This window comes from Suncus etruscus, chromosome 1 (assembly GCF_024139225.1).
Source record: "Suncus etruscus isolate mSunEtr1 chromosome 1, mSunEtr1.pri.cur, whole genome shotgun sequence".
NCBI lineage: Eukaryota > Metazoa > Chordata > Mammalia > Eulipotyphla > Soricidae > Suncus > Suncus etruscus.
The window spans coordinates 126,664,979-126,692,487 of record NC_064848.1 but is presented as its reverse complement, the minus strand read 5'-3'; the positions used below and the strand labels follow the sequence as shown (position 1 = coordinate 126,692,487).

The 27,509-nt window shown below is 35.6% G+C and overlaps 1 protein-coding gene across 2 annotated transcripts in view; it reads left to right on the top strand.

Annotated features, from left to right (window-relative positions):
* The window catches only part of CTTNBP2 (cortactin binding protein 2), a 197,019-nt gene that overhangs the window by 13,175 nt on the left and 156,335 nt on the right, over positions 1-27,509 (top strand). For both annotated transcript variants that reach the window (XM_049771025.1, XM_049771028.1), the window contains exon 2: positions 2,138-2,245. In XM_049771025.1, coding sequence (XP_049626982.1) covers positions 2,138-2,245 — 108 coding nt within the window. The remainder of the gene's footprint in view (positions 1-2,137; positions 2,246-27,509) is intronic.

Sequence of the window (27,509 nt, the reverse complement as noted above, 5' to 3'; positions counted from 1 at the left end):
GTTGTAAAGGTAAATAGGCTGTGGATTCACTGTTGTAAATATTAACTGAACCTCTTTATACTCTTATGATAAAGTTATTGTGAAGAGGGCAGAGTTGGTTTCAAAGTATAAGAAACAAGTACATATCTGTGGAATCTCAAGTGTCAGTTTGGTTGTACTCATCAGGACAAGGTCTGGAAAAGCAGAGGGTAAAGATTTATGGCCCAATGGGACCAGGCAGCAGTGACTCCACGTAACTGGTAGAAGAGTCACATCGTGTAACTTCATATTCACCTCCAAATCACAGGAACAATTGATTAAAAAAGGTTTTGAGCTACAAGAAGACTGTATAATATAGAAAGATAGTCAGATCAGCATAGACTGAAGGCAAGCTTCAGAAAGCAATAGGGGTCTGGGTCTGAATTTGTGCTGAGTAGATTTAGGGTGTTATAAATACATGCACATTTAGGAAAAAATGCATACTTATGTAGGTGTATGATGTGGTTAATATTCATAAGAACATTAAGAAACACATAGTGAACTTTTATAATCAGTTGTTATATGTATAAACAATGATGCAGTACCATCACTGGGAACATGTTATTTTGTTTAGTAATTAAGAAAAGGTCCAATCATTTCTATTTCAGTGTCACCATTGACCAGCTCTTTTTAGTCAAGTCTTTATTGTCCTTAAGAAAAGAGGTGTTTTTTGTTTGTTTGTTTGTTTGTTTTTAAACAGTGTCATGATCAGGCTATTACATTTAGCAATCAACAGCATGGTTGCCAAAAATCTATTTGAAACCCTTTGTTGGAATGCAAGAACAGAAGTTCTTAAGAGGTTACATCCATCCTGATCCAGTCACAGCCAAAAAAATGTCTTCTTCTAGGGAGGGATTTTCCATAGTGCAAGCTTCAAGCCTTTGATTGGTACATTTTGCATTCTTAATCTTAGACAGTCAACTCTGTGTTCAGGAGAAGGGGAGGAGACATGTAAAGATTTGATGTATAGGTGTATAGGTTTGATTCCTTGATTATCTTCTAAGCTTAATTTCAGAATGGCAAGAACCTACAGGGGCCTGCATAGAAAAGTGACACCCACATAGCAGGAATTCCAGACTCACCAGATGATACATGCAGATGACTAAAAGTTTATGAATAGGCAGATCATTAAAAAGTACAAACTCCTTTGTATGCGCACCTTGAATGCGTGCATGCATGTGTGTGTGTGTGTTTGTGTGTGTGTGTGTGTGTGTGTGTGTGTGTTAGGGATGGTAACATAAGTATAAACATGTTCTAAAGTGTCAACTGTTCCTTGGTTCTCCAGATCAGTGCTCTGTGGGATTGTGAATCTAGGATTATCCAGTCATCTGAATTTTTTTTTTTTATTTTCGTGGGTACCTACCAAATGATTCCCAAGAGAATCAGGGGCTTCTCCTGCAAATCTTGAATAACTAGGTCAGTGATTCAATGTGACCTCCTTAGAATTTAGTGTTATTTGGACTCTTTATCCCTTTGTTGCTTGGTGTTGCTTTATTTGCTAGGCAGATATTTTCTGATTCATGATCAGACATAATGTAGAATGTCCAGACCGACATCTGCAGTGCTGTATAAATTAAAAACAAAAAGACTTTGTGGCCTAAGAAACACATCTGTGGGCCAGATTTGACTGTAAACTGTCAGCTGGTGGCCTTTGCAGTGCTGCTCTATAAACATGACCTTTTATTACTGGAGGTCCTGGAATTTAGAACACTCTCCCTGGAGCCTCTATGGTGGGGCCCTTCTAGGAAGTCATTCTTCTTTGCCTTGCTTCCCCCACATTCTCTCCCCAACATATCCTGAACTTGTTTTGATACAAACTCCAGGGACTTTAGAATGATGGCACATAATTTGAAGAGATTCTGAATCCAGGTGTGCTGTAGGCTGGAAAAATTGTTCTTCCTTGGAGGGAAGATGTCAGAGATGGAAATTCATCTTGGAGGACATGACTTCCTCCTAAATTGTGGCCAATACAAGCTACAGCTGAACAGGTCCAGAGCCCTGGCTCTGAGATTAGAGGAGCCACAGGGAGAATATGGTCTGTTGTCATATATATGGGATATATATATATATATTGTTCCTAGGAATTGCTTTTCATGGTTTTTAAATTTTTATTTTGCAGAAAAAAGAATTTGATGTGGATGCCCTCAGTAAACCAGAGCTTCGTATGCTCCTGAGTGTGATGGAAGGGGAGCTGGAAGCCAGAGACCTGGTCATTGAGGCCTTGAGGGTAAGGAACAGAGTGGGCTGAGTCCCATCGCTGGATCATTTCCTGTCTTCAGCACCAAAAGCAGAATTTTCTTTCCTTAATGATTGGATTCATAGATATTTACTATGTCTTATCAAGCTGATCTCAGTGGTAGAGCACAAATTTTGTGTGAAAATACCATGGTTTGATCCCTGGCACCATAGAAAATTAAATATATACATTGCATCAGGTTCATATATATCCCTTGCCTCAAGCACTGCTCTGTAACATTTATTAGCACCTCCCTAAATGAGAAGTTTGTTAGTCACTGAAAAGATAGGGATTGAAAATGAAACTGTTTAATAAGAAAAATTGAAAATTAAACTGTTTTGATTCTGAAAATAATTTATGTTTCAAAATTTATATGGCTATAACAAATTTTCAGAACTTTGGTAATTGGTAACCTATATGTAAGGGCAGTGAGGAAAAATTAAGAAATTCATTTATATAAAATATTGGTAATAATAGAACTTTTTATTCCTACATAACTGAGAAATTATTTATTTTGGGAACACATAAAAGTTATAGAAAATACTTATATAGAGCCATAAATACTTTCATATAATTTTATTTTTATCTTATAGTAATTTTGAAATTTTTACATTAACATGTTAATAATGTGCAGTGTGTCACTTAAATGGATCAATATTTTTCATAAACTTATTTAGAGTAGAATTTTTGAGTTGGTGTCAGTCTTATTTTTGTTTATGTGCCAAACTTTAGGTTATTTTCTCTTCTTTAATTTTTATGTACAGCCTTAAATATTTAACAAATAACCTGGCTCTTTGTTCAGGAGTGCTGTATATATTTATTATATGGAACGTATAGAGGTATGTTTTTGTTTAACAGAAAGATGTTTTTCTTATTTTTTTAAAAATGTTTTCAAAGTGTTTAACATGAAAATTTGTGTCAAGGAGAGGCAATCACCCCTGGTGGGAGAATGAAGTAGGGAGTGGAAGAAAAAATATTAGTAGCTGGTCAAACATAATGTAGAAGACCCAGTCTGAGAGTTTAGTTTTGTGTAAAAAGGAGAAAGTTCCAAGTATCAGAACATATTCAGAAATTGGAGACTGGGGCCGGTGAGGTGGCTCTAGAGGTAAGGTGTCTGTCTTGCAAGCGCTAGCCAAGGAAGGACCTCGTTTGGATACCCCGGCGTCCCATATGGTTCCCCCAAGCCAGGGGCAATTTCTGAGCTCTTAACCAGGAGTAACCCCTGAGCATCAAACGGGTGAGGCCCCCCAAAAACAAAACAAAACAAAACAAAACAAAAAAGAAATTGGAGACTAATAAAATTCAGATAATGATTAGTCCTCACTCTGTTGACAGCAAACAATTACCTTGGAAAAAATGGGAATATAGTTTTATCAACTAGAATCCAATATTGAGTTGTAGGTATTTTTTGTTTTTTATTTGTTTGTTTGTTTGACTAGGCAGATATTCTCCTGATTCATGAGAGTAGTTCTTTCTGTTCCACATTTGGAATGTTTGCATTTATCATCAGTGTACATTTTCTTGAATGGACTTTCTGACAGAAACACTAAGGAAGTTCGTTAACATGTGATATTTAGCTCATGCAAAGGACAAGAGCATCATCTCCTGTGAGAGCAGCTGTATGATTTCTTTGTATCAGATGTCTCATGAGAGCTCCAATTCTACCTTAGGTGTTTTTCAGTCCTTAAGTTGCCTGCAAAAAGCATTAGTACAGAGTCAGTTCCTATTGCTCACCCATGTATGGGCTTTTAGTGTTTTAATAGAAAGCACCACTTTAGTAACCACACTTATTTCTTTTTAACTTAATTGCAGCACTTCAGACACAGAAATAAGGGTGAGGGCTTGCTAATAATAAGGGCTTGCTAACCTGGAATTTTTCCAGAGAAACAGTGATATAGGACTTATTAGGAGCTTCACATGATTGTTTAAGTCAGTTTTTTGCACTCTAAAACCAAATCTGGTATTTTCTTTTCATAACTTTTTTATTATGATTTTACTGTTGGGCAGTGAAATTAATAGATAATTGCATGTTAGAAATCACTAATAACCAATTAAGTTAGAAATAATCAATACTGTGAGATGAAGAGATAATAAAATGGGAAGGTTGCTTGCCTTGTAAATTGCCAATCCAGGATCAATTCCTGGCACCTTCCCTGTATGGTTCCCTGAGCCTTTCAGGAACAATCCCTGAGGACAGAGCCAGGACTAAGCCCTGTACACTGCTGGTTATGACACAAAAACAAAACAAAACAAAACAAAAAAGAAATAAATACACTGCTTTAATTGTGCTTTAAAGCTAACAGAAAAATCATTTCTATGCATTTCAAGATCTAGGTGCTCAAGAATGATAAAATGGAAGACATCTTACCTGTACCTATCTACTTGTACCTATCCTTTGTCCATGAATGCAAATGTCTTAAAGGAATGCTTATCCCCTTTGTCATGTTGTTGACTCAGATACAAGGAGATTGGCTTGAGATGAGGTGATTTCTTTGAAATAGATAAATTTTGATGCTTTGACTGATTCCCAAAAAACATCTTCTATAGCACTACCCAGTGAAGAATTCATGGCTTGAGACTAATTTTCTTTGTTAATAGGTTAAAAACAAACCAGATAGACAGATAGATAGATGATAGATAGATGATAGATAGATAGATAGATAGATAGATAGATAGATAGATAGATAGATAGATAGATAGATAGATAGATAGATAGATAGAAAGAAGACCCCAAAATATTGTGACTTATTTCAGGTCTTAAAGGTCATTTTTGGTAGGTAGGTAGGTAGATAGATAGCTAGAAGGATAGGTAAGTAGGTAGATAGATGATAGATAGATGATAGATAGATAGATAGATGATTGATAGATAGATAGATAGATAGATAGATAGATAGATAGATAGATAGATAGATAGATAGATAGATAAGAGAAGCCCAAAGAGGTTGTGACTTATTTCAGTTTCTAAAGGTGGTATTTGGAACTTTATAAAGTGTCGTACCATTTTTACAAATTGAGTGTTGTGACGGATTTATTTATATGACTGTGTTTTAAAAGCATAAAATAATGTTCCTTATATATTTCTGTCATAGCTGTCACAGAATCAGTGTGGTGATTTACCAACTGATTAGTCCTTTGGGGCATTCATGGGCTCTAGTGAAGCTAGTGAAATATTGACTACATTTCAGATGTATCACTTGGTTGCCTTTCCTTTCTTAGTACAACAGAGTGCAGTGACCAACTGATATGAGGGAATATAAATATCTATCTTGTATTATACCTAAGTTAAAAGTCAAAATCTACTTGATCAATAATCAATGTGGTGCTATTCAATTCAAACAGAAATTTATTTGAAAAAGTAAGATGTAATAATAGCTTTCTGGATATAGAAAATATTTTAAAATGTAATATTTGATTGTTAAATTTTAAAGAACTATTATACTATGATTTTTAATGTATGTAATTTATATTTTTTCAGGTAATTGTTACTTTGTTAAAAATTTAAGAGTGTTTCTGCTGTGAGGTTTCCAAGACATTTGGAATTTTAGAAACATATATTAATCTATATGTTTCAGACATCTTTATTTTACTTGTTGACTTTCTATTTTACTTTGTCTCTACATTATGAAATCAATTGTGTAATGATAATTGTTTAGCTTGTGGAGTCTTTTTTTGTCTCCTACTAATAGTCTATTTGTATTTTAGTCTAAGGGAAATAAAGACAAAAGATGAAAATGTAGCAATTATAAAATTTTAAAAGTCAACTGATGTTTAGCATACATTTATGCAATTTAGCCTGCTATGTTTTATATTTATCATTAAAATCATGCATCCTTCAGACATTTAGCTGCATACTTCTTCTATTCTTGTTCATGTTTCAGATAAATGAGACTATCAGTATAGTGTAGACATATCAATTTTTCATCTAACCACTAAGCACTTGTAGAGTGACTGTATCTGGTCTTGATTTTCATTTACATTGAAACTTGCATTAGTCAATTTACCCTTTCTTCAGATAGGTTTATATATCTTATGCATTTATATCTTAGGGAATATCATTAAAATTTGCCTTATAGAAGAGGATATAAAGAAGACCCATAGTAGAGTAGATTTAATATGTTTGTTTCTACATACCATTCTTAGGGGGGCAATGACCTTTGCTGGAGAGGCAATGTATGGCCAAGCAGTCTGGCAATATAGAACTCACATGTGTTTTAGTATTGTTCCTCCTTTGGGAATTAGTCTTATTTGATTGAAATAGGATCATTGTTGCCTCATCCCAACCTGTAGTCTGTGGATAAGAGAACAGGAAATTTAATAAGCTTTTAAGCAATGTACATGCATGCATTGTTTGGAACTTTGACCAACATATGCAACTGCACAGGAGGATGGGAAAATGACTCTGGTCACCAACATTCTAGTCCATGGTAGGAATGGAGGCTAATGCTGTCTATTTTTCTGGTTTAATGTAAAGTATAAAATGACTTGGAGTGTGGCTTGAGAAGTTGGCTTCTTCCCTTTTTACTTCTTGCCATAAATGTTTGTTGAATACCTTTTAGGTGCCAGGCAAAAATAAAAACTTCAAGCATGTATATGTATAAAATCATTATGCCCTCATTGTCTTCATTTACAAAATCATAGCTTCACATTATCTGTTTCAGTGAATTATTCAGAATAGTTTCATTTATTCTCAAGATTTACTTTCCTCTTAGACACTTACTGAATTTGTTCTGATACTGCACAAAATGCTCTTCCTTTTTGAAAGCCTGACCTCTTGGTTTTAAAGACAATTTAAAACATGCCTTTAATGGTTTTGCTTAAAAGCAGGTTTCTCAACATCAGTTCTAATGATACTTGAAACTGGGTATCTGCGGTTATCTTGTGCATTGTTGAGGTGCTCCACAGCATGCCTGGCTTCTGTCTAAGCTCACACTGTTGGCAGAATTCCTCACTTGTAACTGGTAACACTAGTAACACGGATACCTCATGGGTTAGCCCAAATAGTCCACACTTGAAAAACTTTGCTGTCAAGCTATACTATTCAATGAAAGGCCACTTTAAAATATATTTCCTAAAATAAATGAGATGACATTAATCATGCATATCCATTTCCCCATGATATAATGACTTTTTTATGAAGTATATGCCCTCAAAGCTAAAATTTAATCTGAAAATGCCAGATTAAACTAGTTTTATGACTTTCAAAGTGTGCTACTTAATATTGTATTATAATTTCCTAGGCAGTATGCTTTATTTTCCAAATTAAAACAAAAAACCTTTATGATTATATGGCTTAGTCCCAGAATTTTTACATAGACCAAAGACAGTCTGTTTTAATAAAATAAAGACATTAAATAGTGCTTTCTATCTTAGTTCTGTAAGCAGCTACTTGGTATGCAATAGATAAACTGAACGTTTCCCTCATATAACTTCTCTGTTGAATAATAATAAAACAGTAACATTTTTGGTTTCGGCTGAGCGAAACATGCATCATTTTGTATTTCAAAATTGTCTTATGATTGTTGGCAGTTGATAGGACAAAAATATACCTTTTTGTGATGTTCATTTTAATGAAAGATTTAATTTGCTCAGCAGAACTGATTTCATGAAAACATTAATTGTTTCCTTCCCTGTCTGCTGAGATAATGCCTTTGTTCCCTGTGTGGAGAAAGAAAGAAAGAAGGGAGCTGACCAGACGTGTTGTTTCTGCAAGCAAATAGATTTTTACAAAATACAAATAGAAGATTATTTTTTAAATAGTATTGTATGTTCTTTTGTAGGACAAACACAAAAAATGTTTGACTCCTTTGAGAAATTTTATTTTCCCTGATAATCACTTACTTATTTGTAAAGGAAAAAAAACAAAGAATGCCTTTTGAATATATCTGAAAATGAAGGTGATGATGAAATAAAAGTATAATTATAATTTTCAGCCTTTTTAATAAGGAATTGAAGTCAGTTGAGTAATATTTTGTTCCTTATTATTAATTCTTCAGAGTATCTGTGAAAAAATTTTCCATTCATTTATATCAATTGGCCCTTACTGAGAACATTATACATTTGTCATCACAACTTCTATGAAATCTGGAGTATATTTTTATTCACTTTATTATTATTTCAGGGACTGTCAATTCAAGCAACCATTTTTTTTTCAGAATTTGTTTCTTGTGATATGAAAATGGATGTTGTTTTTTGAGGCATTGTAATAACAATTCAACCACCTCATGTAGCTTAGTTTCGAGTCATGCATTCTTATGAGAATTTCTTTTGCTGCTTTATGATAATTTGGCATTTTGATTATATGGGGAAATAAAGCTCTACAGCAGCACTTTTAAAATCCTTCCTTTGTTTATGATTGTTATTTTGGAAGGACAAATTAGGAGGTTTTAGCTTCTGCTCTTTCAGTTTTGTGTCATATATTAATAATTGTTGAACAAATGATGCAAGAAAAAAAAGGCAATGGTAGTTGAGTAGGGCTAGGGTGGGAATGCGGATGTTCATTCTTAAGAGAATAGTGAACATGTAGTTTGATTTCTTTCTCATGGATCTTAGAGTCCAGTGGGAGAAATGGTCATTAAACAATAAACAAACTCATCTAAGTATACTTAGAGTTATAGAAGAGAGTATTCTTTCAGTGTGATAGGTGATGAAAAGAGGTTATGATATTTTTAAGATAGTCAATAGAGCTTTCTCTGAAAAGTGATCCCTTCCCTCCCAAGACTAAAAGGAGATGCAAGGAGAATCCTATGGGAAGAAGACAAGTATAGGAAAAGGGAGAAATGCAGTTAAAAGCCTCCAAAAGAAAGGCACTGGGTAATTTATAGAAACTGAATAAAGTCAGAGATCTAGAGAGAGAAAGGACCAGGGGCAGATACAAAACTACATTGAGACCAGTACATGTAGAGTAGTGAAGACTCTAGTAAGTCTATATTTCATCCTTTATAGTGAGTAACCATTGTTGTGACTTGAATTACATGTGACTTGATTTGTATTTTCTAAAAGATCAGTTTAATTGCTTCCTTAGGCTTTACATACTCTTTGTATTGCATGGTCTAATTAAATAAATATTCAATACAAGCACTGCAAATATGTCACCATTTTCAAGGGAAGAAATTTCAAACATCACTGGAGCTTCCAGGTAGGCAAAGCTTTGTAGGACTATCAGAGTGAAAGCAAAATCTTATAAGGGCTTGTCTCTGAAGTGTGACTATCTCAGATGCCTCTAATTACTACCCTTCCAGAAGGCTTTGGAAATGAATGAGTTCCTCAAATATTTGTCTCTTAGCAGTGAGTACTTTTTGGTTTGTTTTTTTTTGTTTTTTGTTTTCAAAATACCCAGATGAGGGTCCAGAGAGATTGTACAAGGGATCAAGGTGGATGTCTTACACATAGTTGACTCTGGAGAAGGTCCTGAGCACTGCTGGGTGTTGCCCAAATGCTTAGCTATAATTCTCCCCCCCCCCCAAAAAAAAAGCTACAAACAGTGCTGAAGATGAACCAGTGATGCTTTTTGGTTAACACCTAAATTAAGAAAAAGATATCTTGCAGAAAAATTTTCAGAGGCAAAATTCAACCGTCAGTTTTTTTTTTAATCTAACACAGCTCAGATCAGTTTAAATTTGTTTTGTTTTTATGTTTGTAGCCATACCAGACAGTACTCTAGGTTTATTCCTGGTTCTGTACTCAAGGATTACATATAGAGCAGGGTCTCTATATGGTTCCAAGTATCTAATCCAAGTCAGATGTGTGCAACACACTGAATTCTTTGACTAAGCTTAATTTTTTAACTAAGTACATTTTATTTTAAAAGTCTCTTTAGTCTGCTATAGCTTTCGGTTATAGAATCAAATTCTTTTAAATTTTTTCACAGAGGGGTAGGTGAAATACAAGATTGCTTCACACCATGCTAAAAGTACCCTGGCATGAATATAAAATACATTTCAATGGGATCTGAATTTGTTCTGCTCTAATACACCCATGTTGTCCTATTTTAAGTGAACCATTGCAGGGTTTATATTCACATAATTACCCCTTACAAAAATAAAATGCTGTAGCTGACAATTTCTCAAACAAGTTCTAAGCCCTACTCATGAAATTTTTCCATGGAGAAAAGACCCTGCACAGAGCAGAATTGCATCTCTGATAGGTTTTAGTGGATAAAATATTTCAAATTTAAGTAAACCGTGAGAAGTTTCTTGACTTTCCTATAAAGCCCATCACATGTGATTTGCATATTCAAACCCATCAGATGTGAACTGAGTATACATTTTTATTAACAGGTTAAGATTTGCCAAATAGGAATCATGCAAATGTTGATGTCTGGCTTTTGAAGGCTTTCCAATCCCTAGGTAATGGGTGGTTGCTTTAATATAACATCCCTGTGACCTTAAAGCAGAGCAATAGATGATGAGGATTATATAAGATAATATGCTTCAGCAGGAACCTATAATTTTGTACCCATTAGGTACTTGAAAAAAAATTTCCATAGAATTAAAATCTCTCTTAGTATAAAGATTCCCTTCTGAACTTTCTCCTTGAGTAGTTTTGTTTGTTTTTGTTTGAGGCCACACTTAGCTGTGTTCAGGGTTTACTCCTAGCTCTGTATTTAGGGATTATTCCTGGAAGTGGTGATGGAACCTTCTGTGGTGCTTGGGATTGAGCCAGGGTCAGGTAGTTGCAAAACAAGTGCCTGCCTGATGGACTCACTGGTGTTTTCCTGAGGAGGTTTTTTTGTTTGTTTGCTTTTAATTTTTTTTAATTACTGAGTTTCCATGATTTACAGTACTGTCAATGATGGTTTCAAATATACATAATTCCAGCACCACAACTATTACCAGTGTATCTTTCTCTCCTTCCTAAAATTCTCAGTGCCCCTCCCTCTTACTACCTTTCTCCTACAGACTCATTTCTGTGGATCATTTCTTTTGCTATGTTGGCTTTGACCCTTTGTTGCTACCTTGCTGTGTATCTTTAGGTTCAAAATGTGAGAGGAGCCATTCTGTATTTGCCCTGTTCCTTCTGACTGTCTGCACTCAGCATGTTATCCTTCCGTTACTTGCAAATTATAAAATTCTATCTTTTCTTTGACCTGCATAGTATATGATTATGTATATATACCACAACTCCTTGATTCATTCATCCAAAGTTGGGGAATTGAGTTGTTAACATATCTTGGCTATTGTACTAAGTGCCATGATTAACATAGATATACACATATCCCTTTGAATTGATGTTTTGGTGCTTTGGGGTTAGATAGGAAGTAATGTCATTTGATCATACAGGAATTCTGTCCTGTTTTTTTTTTTTGACATATAAGGATATTTTATTTATTTATTTGAATTAATTTATTTTAGGTATTGTGGTTTACAGAGTTATTTAACTACAGTTAATTCTGGCCTTTAGTACACCAATACCAATCCCACCACCTATGTCATTCACTCTAGTCACCAGCTTTCCAAACTCCCCAAAGTCTGCCCCATTGCACGTATGAATAATTTATTTAATTTTACTTGGTAAAAATAAATGGTTATTGAGTTATTAGGAAAAACTTCATTAAAAGAATATTTGTGAAAATTGGCATATTTTGCAGTGGGGTTGTTATGTCATTGTCTGAAGTTCGACTATGGTATATACGCTTGTTGAGCATTCTATTGTTCGTTTTGTTGTTGAGCTTATGTGATTTATATGAAAATTTCACATCTAATTTGGTTTATTTCTACTGGTTGTTATGAGGGTGTTGCACATTAAGTAGCCATATAATTCACAACGTTGAGGAATCTGTGAAATGGGATGATGAGGCAACAGCAGCAGTTCATGTGTGTGGCTGCTGGGACTTCTGAAAATACAGAGACACAAAGGGAGGTGGCCCAGTCTGGCTTCATACCATCCCTGGAGATGTCAGCCACAAAACCAGCATACCTGGAGTTTTTGGCAGCTAGAAATCTGCAGAAATTAGTGATGGGGTGGCAGCTGTAGGGTGGGTCTGTATGTGCAGCACCCCCCCCCAACTTTAGCACGATGGGGTACTTTTCCTGCCCTCTTCCCAAAGGGCCCCAAGCAAGGCCCATCATCTGTAAGGTCTATATGTTCATCAGTTTTGTGCTTCTGGTTGTCTCCTGTTATTGCTGTTGTTGTTTTAAGATGTCTCCATATTGCTTTTCATTGAGACTGAAGCAGATGGCATTACAACTAGCAATGGTTGAGGTTTTCTTTCTCAGCCACCATTTTTCTCAGTTACCCTCCTATTCATCTCCAACCCCCTAATATCCCCCCACATACACTCCCAGGCTTCATTCATCCTCTCTCTTCCTCTTTTTCCTTTTATTTCCTTTTAGGCATTGTGGTTTCAAGGCTTTTTAATGTGTGATATTTTCATTGACATAAAATGATATCTTAATGCTGTTTTGAGAAATAGTACATTGATACCAAAACCAGACAAAGACATTACTACTAAGCAAGAAAATTAGATGTAGAGCTATACCCTTGATGAATACTAGTGCAAAGATCCTCAGAAAAGTACTTGAAAACTGGATCTATGTACTATGATCAAGTGAAATTCATTCTAGGAATATAAGAATAACATAAATAACAAATCAATTGATGTAATACAATATATTAAAAATAAAGATAAAAATCACAATTATATCAATTGATGAAAGAAGGCTTTTCACAAGATTTAATATCTCTTCCAAAATAGACATAGGAGAAATATGTCTCAAGATAGGAAGGGCTATCTACAACAAGTCTATGACAAATATCATATTCAGTAGTAAAAAACTGAAATATAAGACATAAGGAAAGGATGACCACTGTCATATTTAATCATTATATTTATTCATTAAAGTTGTGGAAGACTTCACACAGCAATCAGAAAAGAAAATGATATCAAGGAGATCAAAATTGAAAAACAAAATTCAATTTATCATTATTTGCAGATGATATAATATACTAAATTGAAATTTTAAGGACTCCACCAAAAAGTTTTTAGTTATAGGGGCCAGAGCTGTAGTGCAGTGGTAGGGCATTTGCCTTGCCTGTGGCTAACCCAGGACAGACCTCACCTCCATCCCTGGCATCCCATATGATTCTCCAAGCCAGGAGCAATTTCTCAGCACATAGCCAGGAGTAACCCCTGAGTATCACCAGGTATGGCCCAAAAAACAAAGACAAAACTCAAAACAAAACACAAAGTTTCTAGTTACAACCAATGGAGTAAGATAGCAGGTTACAAAATTAATGCACAAAAATTTCTGGCATTTATTTTGCTAATAATTAATGAAGAAGAAGGGAATTTAGTTGGGGCCAAAGCAATAGTACAGAGGGTATAGTGATTGTTTTGCATGCAGCCAACTCAGGCTCAATCTCCATCATCTCATAAGGTCCACCAAGCTCTGCCAGGAGTTATCCCTGAGTGCAGTGCCAGAAGTTACCCATGAACATCACCAGGTGTTATCCAAAAGCAGAAATATATTATATCTTTTAAATAGAGGCCCAAATATTAGATACCTAAGAATCAACAAGGGAGGTAAAATATATATGGTGAATACTATAAATCATGTATAAAATGAATAGAAGTGAAAACGAAAAAGGGAAAGACATTTCCTGTTCATGAATTGGAAGAACCAATATTGTTAAAATGACAGTCCCACCCAAACTGTTATGCAAATTTTACAAAATACCCATTAAATTACAACTGGTGGTTGAGGGGTTTTTTGGGGGGAGAGGCGGTGCCACACCTGGCAGTTCTCAGGGGTAACCTGGTAATCCTGGTAATCCTGGCTCTGCAATCAAAGGTCCAGGCGACAATATGAGATGCTGGGAATCCAACCCAGGTCTGTCCTTAGTCCTCTGCATGCAAGGCAAACGCTCTACCACTATGCTATCACTCTGGCCCCCTCATTGATGTTTTTCAAAGATGTAGAGTAAATACTACTAAATATTTTGTTGGGGCATAAACATCTTAAATAGCTAATATACTCCTAAATATAAATTGAAAAAATAAATAAAATCAGAGGAATTTCATTTCCTATCTTTTAACTATACTACAAAGCTATAATGATGATAACTACATGGCAAATAAATAAAGATTAACTTAGGAGATCAAGCAAACAGAATAGAGAGTATGAAGTTTACCCCCAGATTTATGGACAGTTAATTTATGATACATAACCTAAGTCTATGAAGTAAGCAAAACAATCTCTTCAAGTTGTGCTGGGAAAACTGTATAGCTACATGTAAAATAATGAGATTAAAATCATATACCCTTCACAAAAGTAAACTTATTCTGAATTAAAGATCTTGAAATTAAATTAGAATCTATAAAATACATTCAAGAAACCATTTTCAAAACTCTTTAAGAAATTGCAGATATGTCTTCAGTAAGTTATCCACAGAAAGACAAGAAAACCAGAAATAAATAAATGGGATTACATCAAATTAAAAAGCTTCTGCACAGCAAAATAAACTCAAGTTAAAATAAAGAGGTCCTATAGACCCTGTCCAAAAATAGGGAGAGAAGATGATGTTCTTCTTCAAAGAACATACAGGTGGCCAACAGGCATCTGAAAAGTACTCATCCTTACTCTTTGAAGAGTTTTGAAATGAATATCTGGGTCATATTCCTGTTTCAATGATTTCTCTTAATCCTCAGGGTAGATTTCACTTTATTTTCAACTCAAATGTTAAGAAACTTAACATAGTTCATAGTAGTACCATGCATATAGTGACCTACCACTGCCAGTGTCTGCTTCCTTCCACTAGTGACCTCGGTATCGACCATACTGTCAAAGAAAACTCATTGTGAGCCAATTCTCAGGTTATGTTATCTATGTCCATTTGCTATTGCATTGCTATGTTTTTTTTATATCCCATAAATGAGCAAAATCAGTCTACATTATCTTTCTGTTTCACTCAATATACTTTCCTTTAGGTCCATTTATCTATGGAGAATAGTATCATTTCATCTTTTCTTATAGCTGAACAGTATGGGATTGTGTGTATAGATCTCAATTTCTTGAACCAGTCTTCCATTTTTGGACATTTGATTTGTTTCCAGAACTTGTCCAGATGGAAAGGAGGACTAATTTGCTCTATTAATTTATACTTGCAGCAAGCTTAAGGCAAGTGGGAGAATAGGTGTAAAATAAAAATCAGATGGATATTTTGGATGCTCAGAAACAAGCTAGAAAGAACTGGCATGATGAGATCATTTCTGTGGACTCATGTGCACTGTGTGGTTTCTTAGTGGTTGAATATTAGAATGTCTTGGAAACCTTTAAGGTACTACAGTGTTTCTTAAAACAGAACTGGACGCTTTCCCCCCCAAACAAGGCTTAGAATGTTAGAAAATTCTTTTTTTGTTTTGTTTTGTTTTGTTTTTTTGGATCACACCCGGCGGCACTCGGGATACTTCTGGCTCCACACTCAGAAATCTCTCCTGGCAGGCTCTGGGGACCATATATGATGCCAGGAATTGAACCAATGACCTTCTGCATGAAAGGCAAATGCCTTACCTCCATGCTGCCTCTCGGGCCCTGTTAGTAAATTCTTGAAAACACTGGAATGTATATCATATATTCATGATTTTAAAAAATTGGGGTGGCTGAATATACAGTATGCAGCTGACCCAGGTACAAGTATTGTATATGATTCCCAAACCACCAAGCTAGGATTGCCCCTGTGTACAACCAGGTATGTCCCCCCAAATAATCATAATGCTTTGGGTTTGTAGAAATATTTTGATAAAACATTAACCTAGGGTCCGGCATGATAGCGCAGCGTAGGGCATTTGCCTTGCACATGGCTGACCCAGGACGGACTGTGGATTCTATACCTGGCGTCCCATATGGTCCCCCAAGCCAGGACCGATTTCTGAGCACATAGCCAGGAGTAACCCCCTGAGCGTCACCGGGTGTGGCCCCAAAACAAAAACACATTATTAACCTAAAAAAAATATGGGACAAGGGGGAATAGAACCGCGGTCTGTCCTAGGCTAGTGTGGGCAAGACAGACACCTTACCCCTTGTGCCACCACTCTGGTCCCTGAACTAAATATTTTTATATGCAACAACTTTCCATCTCATTTCATCATATTGAGTTAAGTTATTCTTAAGTTAAGTCTTTGATTTTATATTATTTTAAATTTTACATAAATAATTATTTAATGCAACCAACTGTATTCACAGCCTTCTAAATAAAAAGGGAGATAAGTGGTTCAACTCCTTTAAATTAAGAATTGTTCTTTTTACAGCTTCCTTCCATGCTCATTTCTCCCTCAGCATGTTTGTGGACTCTGGAGTTGGCAAACTGTTTTAGATAAAAAGGGTAATTCTCTTTGGTTCATATTTCACAGGCATTTTCAGGTTTGCTGCTCTTCTTTGCAGGCTAAAATTGGAGCAAGACAGGGAGATGAAATGGGACTTAACATTGATGTTTTTATTATGTGCCAGGCATTTCATATGCATTATCTCTTGTCATCTCTGAAATTCCCTGAGGTCAGGGATAGTTCTCCATTTTAGGAATAAAAAATAGAGTTAGAATAATGTCATTTTCTGTCTGACCCCTAAGCCTGACTCTCACCATCTCTTTGCTTCAAAGGCAAGGTTAATGAAAGTAAGCATTTTCCTAGAGCTGGAGGTTATCATTCATATCTTTTTTATTTTTCTTTGAATTCTTTGAATTTCTGGAACATTTCCTACACACCTGTAATCAGTTGTAAATATTATAAGCTTCACAGAAATTGAAGTTACAAAATTTATTTATTTGACGGTCTTCCTTTCTTTAATCATCCATTTGCTGCTCCCTCTCAATTGATTGTAGATAATGATAAACAGAAAGAAACCCTTCATGACTTCAGAGATGCTACTGAATGGTAATTATGGTAATGCAGAAAAGCATCATTGACTTCTTAATGTTTTCTTCATTAATTCTTCACTTATTATTGTACCAAATACATAAAATCTTGTCAATTATAGTAATAATGATATGGTCATTCAGTGAGAAGATGCTGGAACATTGTCAGCTGCTTCACAAGATTATTTTAAGGAAATGATGGAACTTTCTGAAATGGACAAGGTGACAGAAGCAAAAGAACTACTGTTCTTCTCCTGGTCACATCGCCACATTTCAGTCCTTAGGAATCTGTCTCTTGTGTTTTATTTGCTTTTGATAATCATGTTTTTTTATTAGAGCTTGAAGTTTAGTTTGGCTTTCTTGAGAAGCTTTTTACCTGATTTCTTTGAGTTCTATAATTATTCATATTTTTCTAATCTGTGAGTGTTGAAGTGAATTTGTATTTTTGCATTATGTAGCTAGGATAATGCTGTATACACTAAGATAACTATATTAGAATGCAGATATATTATTGGCCTGGATAGAAAGTTAAGATAGAAAGTTAATCATTCTCTCTATACGATTGTCCTCTTTTTTTCCATGTTCACCACTACTTTTCTTCTTGTCCATCCTAAAAATTTGTTTTATGTAATGTTTCTTTTTTGTCTACATACGACATGCATGAAAGAATTCAGGGTTTACTTTTCTTCAGCTAAGTTGCCTGTATTTAATGTTTTCTGTGTTGTTCCTTGTTGTTACATATGGCAAGATTTTGTGATCTTTTTGACTGAGTTGTATTCTTTGTGTGTGTACCTTCCATTCAACCATCTATACATGGGCTTTAAGGGTTTTCTTAGCGTTTGTTTATTGTGAATAATGCTTTAATAGGCATGCACCTTTGATTAGAGTTTTTGTATTTAGGTAGTAAGTACTTAGAAGTGGAATAATTTGTTACCAGTTTTGAGAGCAATCATACTGCTTTCATAATGTTGCACCAGTTTTGGTCTTACTAACAATGTAAGAGGTATCCTTTTCTCCATCCTTCTCCCAACATTTCTTGTTCTAAACTGTTGCGTGATAGCCATCCTCACAGTTGTGAAGTGCATATCATGGTTATATTTAATGTGCATTTCCTTAATAATAGGAGATGACTGTCCTTTCATATATGCCTTTGGAGAATGTTAAAATTCTCTGTCCTTTTTTAAAGTTTTTTTTCCTCTGTTTTATGTGTTTTTAAAAATATAGTTTGGACACACTAACCTCATGTTTTTATTTTATTTTAAAAAGCCTTATACAATCCCTTGGAGCCAGAGCAGTGGTGCAAGCAGTAAGGCCTCTGCCTTGCCCGTATTAGCCTAGGACGGACCATGGTTTGAACCTCTGGCATCCCATATGGTCCCCCAAGCTAGGAGCGATTTCTGAGCGCATAGCCAGGAGTAACCCCTGAGCATCACAAGGTGTGCTTCCTCCCCCCCAAAAAAGCCTTATACAATCCCTAAAATTAACTGAGAGTTGACTGTGATCTTTTATTTATGAGCCACTTACCATACATGGCTGTGAATAATTTTTTCCAAGATACTCCAAAAAGTGAATTGGGTTTTCTTCTGGAGTTTTGACAAAGTTAAAAGATCTCACCAATGTAACCATAGCCTTTCATTATCTCTGCTTGTATTTATTAAAAGTTCATATGTTCTTATGACTCTTTGAGGGCTGGAGTTTGATTTGGAAGGTTAATAAGGAGAACAATTAGAAAAGCTGTCAAAATTTTATTTATTTATTTATTTATTTTGGTTTTTGGATCACACCTGGCTGTGAGTTGGTTCAGGACTTACTTTTGGCATGCTCAGGGGACCATATAGGATGCTGGATATGAACAGGGGTTCGTCCTGTGTTGGCCACGTGCAAGGCAAATGCCTTACTGCTCGCTGTGCTATCGCTATGGCCCAAGTTGTAGAAATTCTTAATGGGAATGGTTAATATGTTAAACTTTTAATGAGTTTAAATTCTAATAGTTGACAATTGAGATTTACTGTAGACTCAAGGTTGAAAAGAAATGCTAAAAAGAGTGTTTAAGGAAGATTTGTTAACACTTTTGGAAGCAGATTGACAGATGAAAGAGAATAGAGAGATCAGGGAAACAATTACAATTGACAGTTATAAAGTGTAGGTTCTCTCAAGTTCTAAATTCTGCACAATGACCATACATATAGGTGATATCATTTTGGAGGAGCTATAAATGTACATGAAAACTTGAAGAGGAGACAGACTAAAAATACTCCTTCAGCATGTGTACATTATTTCTTTACTTGTGAAGGAAATTTGTTGAAGCAAACTTCAATATCAAGGTATAAACTTAAAAAAAAACCTAATACTTTATCTCTTGTGAATTCTTACTTTCATAGCTCAGGTTTCGATTCCCAGTAACATTTTTTGTTCCCCTAAATTATCTGCATTCTGCCAACAAATATTTATTGATTATATTTTGTCATGCCGGGTGTGATGGGTATGGACTTATTAACTAAGAAAGGAGTCAAGTCACCATGATTAACAAGTTTATTTTGTGAAATGCAGCAAAAAATACCAATAGTATTGGATACTAGAGGTTTTTTTTTTAGCCAAGACTGTGGAGGTATATGCAAAAATAACCAAAGTCAGAATGCTAACAGTGTAGTAAAATAATGATTTTAATATATTCTAAAGGAAAATGACCTTGTTTCTCTGGCTTGTTCCCTACAGACTTGTGTGTCCTTAATTTTGTGCAGTTTTCCCCAACAGTTGTCTCATTTATGCCTCAACTACTCTACTTCTGCTCTTTACTTGGTTGAAAATAATAAATTAAATGAATTTCTTTCTTTTCAAAATGGAGTTATTTCCCCCATTTAGCAACCATTGGATTGTGTGAGATTATAAAGCAGGACTACTATTTTTATGTCGATTCTATAGAGTTTTTTATGCTCCATTTATATATATGACATATCATTTCCTTTGGGTTCCAGTAGAGCACTATTGGGATTGGTGAAGATAAGTAAAAAATGGATAAGGAGGAGCTTTTCAGTGAAAAATGGTAAATGAGGGGCTGGAGAGATAGCATGGATGCAAGGCATTTGCCTTGCATGCAGAAGGACCATGGTTCGAATTCCAGCATCCCATATGGTCCCCCGGGCCTGCAGGAGTGATTTCTGAGCATAGAGCCAGGAGTAACCCCTGAACGCCGCCACCGGGTGTGACCCAAAAAACAAAAAATAAATAAAAAGAAAAATGGTAAATGAATTCCCAGGGAATGAGGGAAAGATGTTTTGTGGAGAATTCTTCCCCTGAAAATGTCTGTATCTGCCGATTAATATTTTTTTATTTCTTAACCTGTGATCCTTTTCTCTAGAGAATAAAAGGATACAATGGCAATAATACCTCACTTATTTGTGATCTTGTGGCAAAGCATGCTCAGGACCACACACCATCTGTACTTCAGGTGGAAAAGAGGATGGAATATTTATTTTCAAGAAAGCATCTTCTGTGCCCACTGCAGGCTGGGAGGTCAGTAAGGACTGTGGGCTGGTGGCCTGGGCTCCTTTCCAGGCACTTAGACCTCTTGATCTAGGTTCATCATTGAACATCCTAAGAGACAAGAGATAGACTGCAGCTCCATAAAGCCTGGGTCACACAGTCACTTGCCATGCATGATATTCTGCTCCCTAAGCAGCCATAGTGCTATGGTTTAAGAAGAAACTGAGACCAAACCATTTGTGATGAATACCACACTATCTTCAGAGAATGTTTTGCAACTCTAGAAGACTTCTGATGTACTGAACTATGTCTTCTGGGAATGCTATATATATAAAACACTTGACATATGTTAATTTATTTACTCCTCACCAGTCTTCTCCGGATTTGATATTATTGTTATTCTACTTAGGGCTCCTGGTTAACATGTTGATATTGACCCTGTGATTTGTGTTAATTAAATCACATTCAAGTGGTATGTGTCCAGTCAACAGGTTAATGTGTTCTGTGTTCTACTGCTGACTACCATGAAGTCAAACTTCAGACCAACATCATTCTGATTTCTAGTGCCTTTTTAAAAATTGCTTATATAATATACATCAGTTCTCAAAATTTTCCTTCTTATTTGAATCACCAGAGAGCTTTTAAGTTACTTAATAGCAGCTGTCTTGCATACAACTTCACAGAGCAGCATATATATATATGCATATATATATAGTCTATGCATGTATTACAGTCACATGTACATATACAGAATATATTTTAAAAAAGCAAGGGATAGTCAGTCAATGTTCAACCTCTCTACACTTTTGTGTTTGCATCTGGGAACAGGTGACATTCAAGAAGTCCTCTAAAGAGCAGTTCTTTATGACTAAGGCTATAAGAAGTAGCTTTTTGATTGAAGCCAGGAATGTGCCATCTGTGCTAGATGTGTCTGCTCTGTGGGATAGTGCGAGGAGGTGAGCACAGGCATGTGGACTGATGGAGTGATACCTGGGAAAGTTTCCCTTAAACGTTTGGTGCCAGGCTGAATCATCTGTGTTTTCCAACACAGCCAGGGCAGAGATCCTGAAGATTTTTAAGCAATATGAGGCTGACTCACTTTTACTAAATGTGTGGTTTCCAGAACAAGATCAACATAACCTTGGAACTTATTAGAAATACGTAGGAAGCCCTACTCTCTTCCCCTTTCCAAAATCAATTTAGAGGCTCTTCAATAGGACAACATTTTGTTTGGTTTCATGAGCTGTCTTTGTGATTCTGATTTATGCTCCAGTTTGAGAAATTCAGGTCTTGTCGTCATCACTCATTGGAAATCTGGGAATATGTTGTTGGGGTATAATTATAATCCTTGGTGCTGATGAATATCTCTTAAGAGCCACACAGATTTTCAGCTCAGTGACTGGGGGCTGATGCTAGGTCTAGTCATAAAGAGATTTTGATGAGGAAAAGACAGCCAGTGTCTATCTATTCTCAAGACAGCTTCTCAAGACATCATTAGTTGCCTCTGAATGACTCAGCCCAGACATGAAAATCTCTTAGCAATAGCCCTTCATGGAGCTTTCCTGAATTATCACATTAAAATAAAACATAAATCGCTCAGATACCAAGAACTTTGTGCAATAAACTGATGGTCTATTACCAATGATGACATTGTTTTCATTTATTTCCTTAAATTCTAACGGTTCCACAGAGGGTTTGAAGTGTCTTACTAGATGAAAAAAGAAAACTGGAAAATAAAATTATAGAAGAATACAGAAGAGGGACTAGAATAGAGAGCTTTGTAGTCCCAAGTCTTTCTTTTATGAGATGACTTGAAATCTGGTACATAAAAACAACTGAGCTTCTGAGCGGAAGCAAAGATTGTAGCTCTGCTCTTCCTGAATGAAAAACCATGTTTTGGAAAAATAGAAACATAGTGTTCTGCACTATTTGTGTTACTGTGAGGAGAAAGGCTATTACCCCTTTGAAGAAGACAAACTTCTCCTGGTTCTAAGGTCAGAACTTTTGTGTCTCTTCAAAGCATAGGTATTAGGGTAATGGATCCAGTGTTGGGCTCAATAGTGCATCAGATTTGATCATCGGAATCAATGAATGCCTTTGCAAACCATCATGGGCACCATAGGAGGTAGATATATGCCTAAGAGAACTTTTTGGGGTGGTAGGGAAAAGGAGAGAGAGAAAATGAGGGATAGACAAACAGTGGAGGTTTATATATCTAGATTTCTGTAGTCTGTAAATACGATTAAAAAAAAAAACAAACAGAAAGGCATGTGGCTTTCAAAACATTTGCCAGTATGATATCATCTCATTTGGTAACCTTTTTGTTTGATCAGTTCATACACAATATTTTAGACTGAACAATAATATACCAGTAACTGATATTCAAATGTGGATATGAAAAGCTACCATAAAGGTTAAACATGGAGTAGCCGGAGAGATAGCATGGAGATAGTGTGTTTGCCCCATGCAGAAAGATGGTGGTTCAAATCCCGGCATCCCATATGGTCCCCTGAGCCTACCAGGAGCGATTTCTGAGCATAGAGCCAGGAGTAACCCCTGAGAGCTGCCGGGTGTGACCCCCCCAAAAAAAAGGTTAAACATGGGGTAAAAACACAAATAAAGTTAGAAAAATGTTTCCAAAAGAAGATGAAAGTTGATGTCAAATGATGACTTATATTTTCAAGGAATATATGGTAAATGTGATATATATTTTTTTATGTTGCAGATTTGTGAATATATTTTCTTGTTTTATATGAAATATTTCTTATAGCACTGCAGACCATATGTGGTATTTGAGATTAGATTTAGGTCTGTCACATGCCTTATTCTCTATAGTATCTCTCTGGCCCAGTACAGCAATAATTTTGATAATATCTCTAATTGTATTATTCCAAGTGGAAGATTTTCTGTTTGTAAGCTTATCAGTTTTACATATGCTCATTTTAGACTTTTAAAATCCCTTTAAACTCTATTTCCCAGTTTGTGCCATTTTGTTTTCTGGCACAACTCAAATGGTGTTACAATACCTTGGTAACAGTATGATCTAAAATTTTATTTTCCTATTTTTCTTCCTGCCATTGAATGTTCTGTTGACTAGTGATGTCTCTGGAAGATTTGTTTTTTTATATTGTAACCAAGTAAAACTTCTGGTTTTGCATTCAGTACTTTTTTTTTTTTTTTTTGCTTCTTAGCAAATTAGGTGACTTCTGACAAATGAGAGTGCTTCTAAGTAGTAAAACATTCAAGTAAATAAATAACTATTTCAGGACAAATGCCAGTGTTCACAAAGTTTACATTTAAATCTTGATGCACTTAACAGGGTGAATTTTACTGTAGACAATGATAACAGAGCAGTTTCTCCCTTCTCCACTTAGTTTAAATTAGAAGGATTTGTCTTTTTTCTTTATTTTTGAGGGGCCATACATGCATGCCTAGTCATACTCTAGTCTAGACTATTCCTGGTGCTTGGGTTGGGTCACTTTTGTCAGTACTTGGGAGTCCTTGCAGTGCCAGGGATTGGATCTGCACTGCTCCCCAACTCTGGAACAGATTTTTTTTTTGAGGGAGATTTTAGACCTCATCCACTGCTGCTCAGGACCTATTGCAGGCTTTGTGCTCAGGGAATCATACCTTCTTCCTTCCTATATTTTCGCTCTAGCCCTGGAGAACATTTTAACATTTTTATTAGTTAAAAATAATATAAGAGTGCTGGAGCGGTGGCTCAAGCGGTAGGGCATTTGCCTTGTACACACTAACCTAGGGAGAACCACGGTTCGATCCCCCAGCATCCCATATGTTTCCCCAAGCCAGAAGTGATTTCTGATCACATATCCAGGAGTAACCCCTTAAGCATCACCGGGTCTGGCCCAAAAACCAAAACAACAAAAAAATGAAACAAACAAAAAATAATACAAGAAATGTAAGTTTGTGTCAGTTATGTAAAAATACAATAGTTTGTCCTGCATGCTATTCAATATCTCTTCATTAAGTTTTGTCTTAATTGTAGATGATATATATTATATTTTAAAGTCTGATCTCATCTTTTAAAAATTTAGTATGTGAGTTATGGACACAGTTGGATGAGTCTTTATGTTGCCTCTGTTTCTTCCAATAATACCAGCTTTAATCTTTCCCATACTAGAAATCGATACTAATTTTTTTTGTTTTGTTTGTATTGGGGCTATATCCTGCTGTGCTCAGGGCTTACTCCTGGCTCTTTACTCAGGAATAACTCCTCTTGGTACTTAGGGCACCATACGCAGTGCTGGGTATTTAGCCAGGACTGCTGTGAGCAGGACAAACTCCCTATCCACTATATTATCTATCTCATTCCATACTACTTTTTATAATGGTAATAGATGATGTGAGTATAAAATGGTACCTTAGAAAGTCATCCATGATTGTAACAGCATGACATCGTTGTAACCAAATTATTCAATAATTTTATGTTCCCCATTTAAGCATTTGAAAAACTTTCACTGCTTCATGTTCATAAATTGTAGACTTTGGACTTTACTGTGTTTCATCTGATCTGGAAATTAAAACCTAGAATTCTCTATATTTTATCATCATCTTTTTTTGCTTAGTTATGAGCAAAAATGATCTTCAAAACATTCAGCAGAGAAGCTGCATGAGCATCAGTGAATCAGAAAGGCTGCCTAACTAGCCAGGGCACATGGCATCCATTTGATAATTTTGATACATAGGGACTGAATCTACCTTTCAGAAATATTTTCACTTGGAAACTCTCAAGATAAATTGGCCAGTCAAACCTATTTGCTAGCAAAAACCTGGGTCATTTTAACTTACATTAAGGACTTTAGAGTACTCATACAGAATAAAAACTAGTTACATTTGTTTTCTCTTTGTGGAAAGTTCTTCATGCTCCTGTGTTTCTCCCATTACTTTTCTAGTTTTTTTTTTAATGTGAAAATATCCTCCTAGTGAAGCTTTCATGGTTCTAGTTAGAATTGTCACCGCATCTGTGTCATGTGCTCTCCACAGCCCATTTAGCTTTATTTAACTTATCATCACCTATTGTGCTATAGATTTTTAAATGTTTTTTAAAATATTTAAATGGAACGGTTATGTTCTGTTTGCATGCCTTATAATTTTCCATTTGAATCTCAGTTTCATAAGGGCAGATTTTATTTTTGTTGTTGTTGTTGTGGTTCACTGCCCTGTCATACGTGGGTTCACAAATAACTGTGAATGAGTGGATATAAGTTGATCCCAAGTTGTCCCTGTTAAAGACAGATGATTCTTTTTCAAAAGAGGATAGATTAGTAAACATCATGCACACACACACACACACACACACACACACACGCACACACACACACACAGACACATACACACATTAGTTCGTTTTTACCTGTTCCAGATCAAACGGAAATAATCATTTTTTTTTAAATTTTAGAATATTTTCACTTGTTTCAGGTCATGCTGAAATAATAATTTTCTAATTTCAGATGAATTATTTTATGCTTTCTTATTTGGTAGATGATAATAGTGCCTCTTAGGGATGTTACATTTGCTGTTACTCAAGTAAACATTTTTAGGACACCTGTATTTTTTAGGGTTTTTTTTTCCCCTTTAGTATAAAATTTATTGTTCTTTAGAGCATAGAGATGTGTTTCCCTTCCCTCCTTTCTCTTCCTCAAGACAGGGGCCCTTTTTGTGATTTGATCTCTGATAGCTGCATTCTTGTCATTATTTTCTAGTTGTGAATTATGATGCCTTCTACTCTTGTTGTCTCTGATCTCTTTTCTCTTTACTGCTTTCTCTTCTCTTCATCTTAGTGCCCCATCATTTGCTCAACCATCATGGGGATAGGGACAGAGGGTGGTGGTTGTGACATTTATGTCAGCATACCTGTTATAATTCTTGCATTATGTGACCTGTGACTATGTACTCATCAAGACCCTGTCTGAACACAACTTTTTATTTTCCCTATTCTATTTTCATGCATGACAATGGACAATAGCATTCAACCAGAAGGCTCTTGGTTTCTTTTTTTTTTTTTTTTTTTTGAGATTGTCTGTGAAACGTATGAAGTTTTCCTCTTTTGAAGGTCTCATGTTACTGCCACACTGATCTTTGACAGTTAGGGGGGTGCTATTCCCTCATCAGTTTTCAGGCATTTTTGTCTGAAATTCTTCCTATTACTGCTTGTAAAACTGAGGTTAGACTGATACCTTCCAGAGAACTTAAAAATGGAGAAGAAAGCAAATAAAAAAAAGTAGTAAGATGTAGACAAGGAATCCTGAATATATGGTCCAGGGTTCCCTTGTTTCCCAAGAACTTCTTATATCATCCAGGAGATTAAAGTTATTTTCTTAAAAATAGTAAAAGTTATCTTCTTTTTTTTACTCTTTTTTAAATTTTTTATATATCTTTTATTTTGACCAAAGTGGCTTACGTATCTTTCACAGTAATATTTTAGGTACATATTAACAATGTGTCAGGAGAATTCCCATCACCAAAGTTGTCCTCCCTCAACCCCCGTTCCTATCTTGCATCCCATATCCCCCACCCTCAACCCCCGGGCTGCTAATATAGGTGGTCCTCTCTGTGTCTAGCTTACTACTTAGTGATCATACAACTGTTTGGTTTTGATACCCTCCACTCTTTCCCCTTCTATTTGGAGGCAGTACTTTTATTCCATCAATGAGTATAGTGGCCGTCCAGAAGCCACTTAATATATGATTTTTCAGTAAATTAAATTAAAAAGCAACTCTGAGAATTCATCTCTTTTCTATGTAATAAGGCACTCAAATGTGTAAAAGGAATGTGAAACAATGTCACTCTTCATTTACTTATTAATTTTAGGTTAATGTTCAGGTTAATCAGGTATAATTAAATTCTTTGGCAATTTAATTATAGTAATAGGTAGTATTTGAGTAGTTAATGGTCATGAGAACCT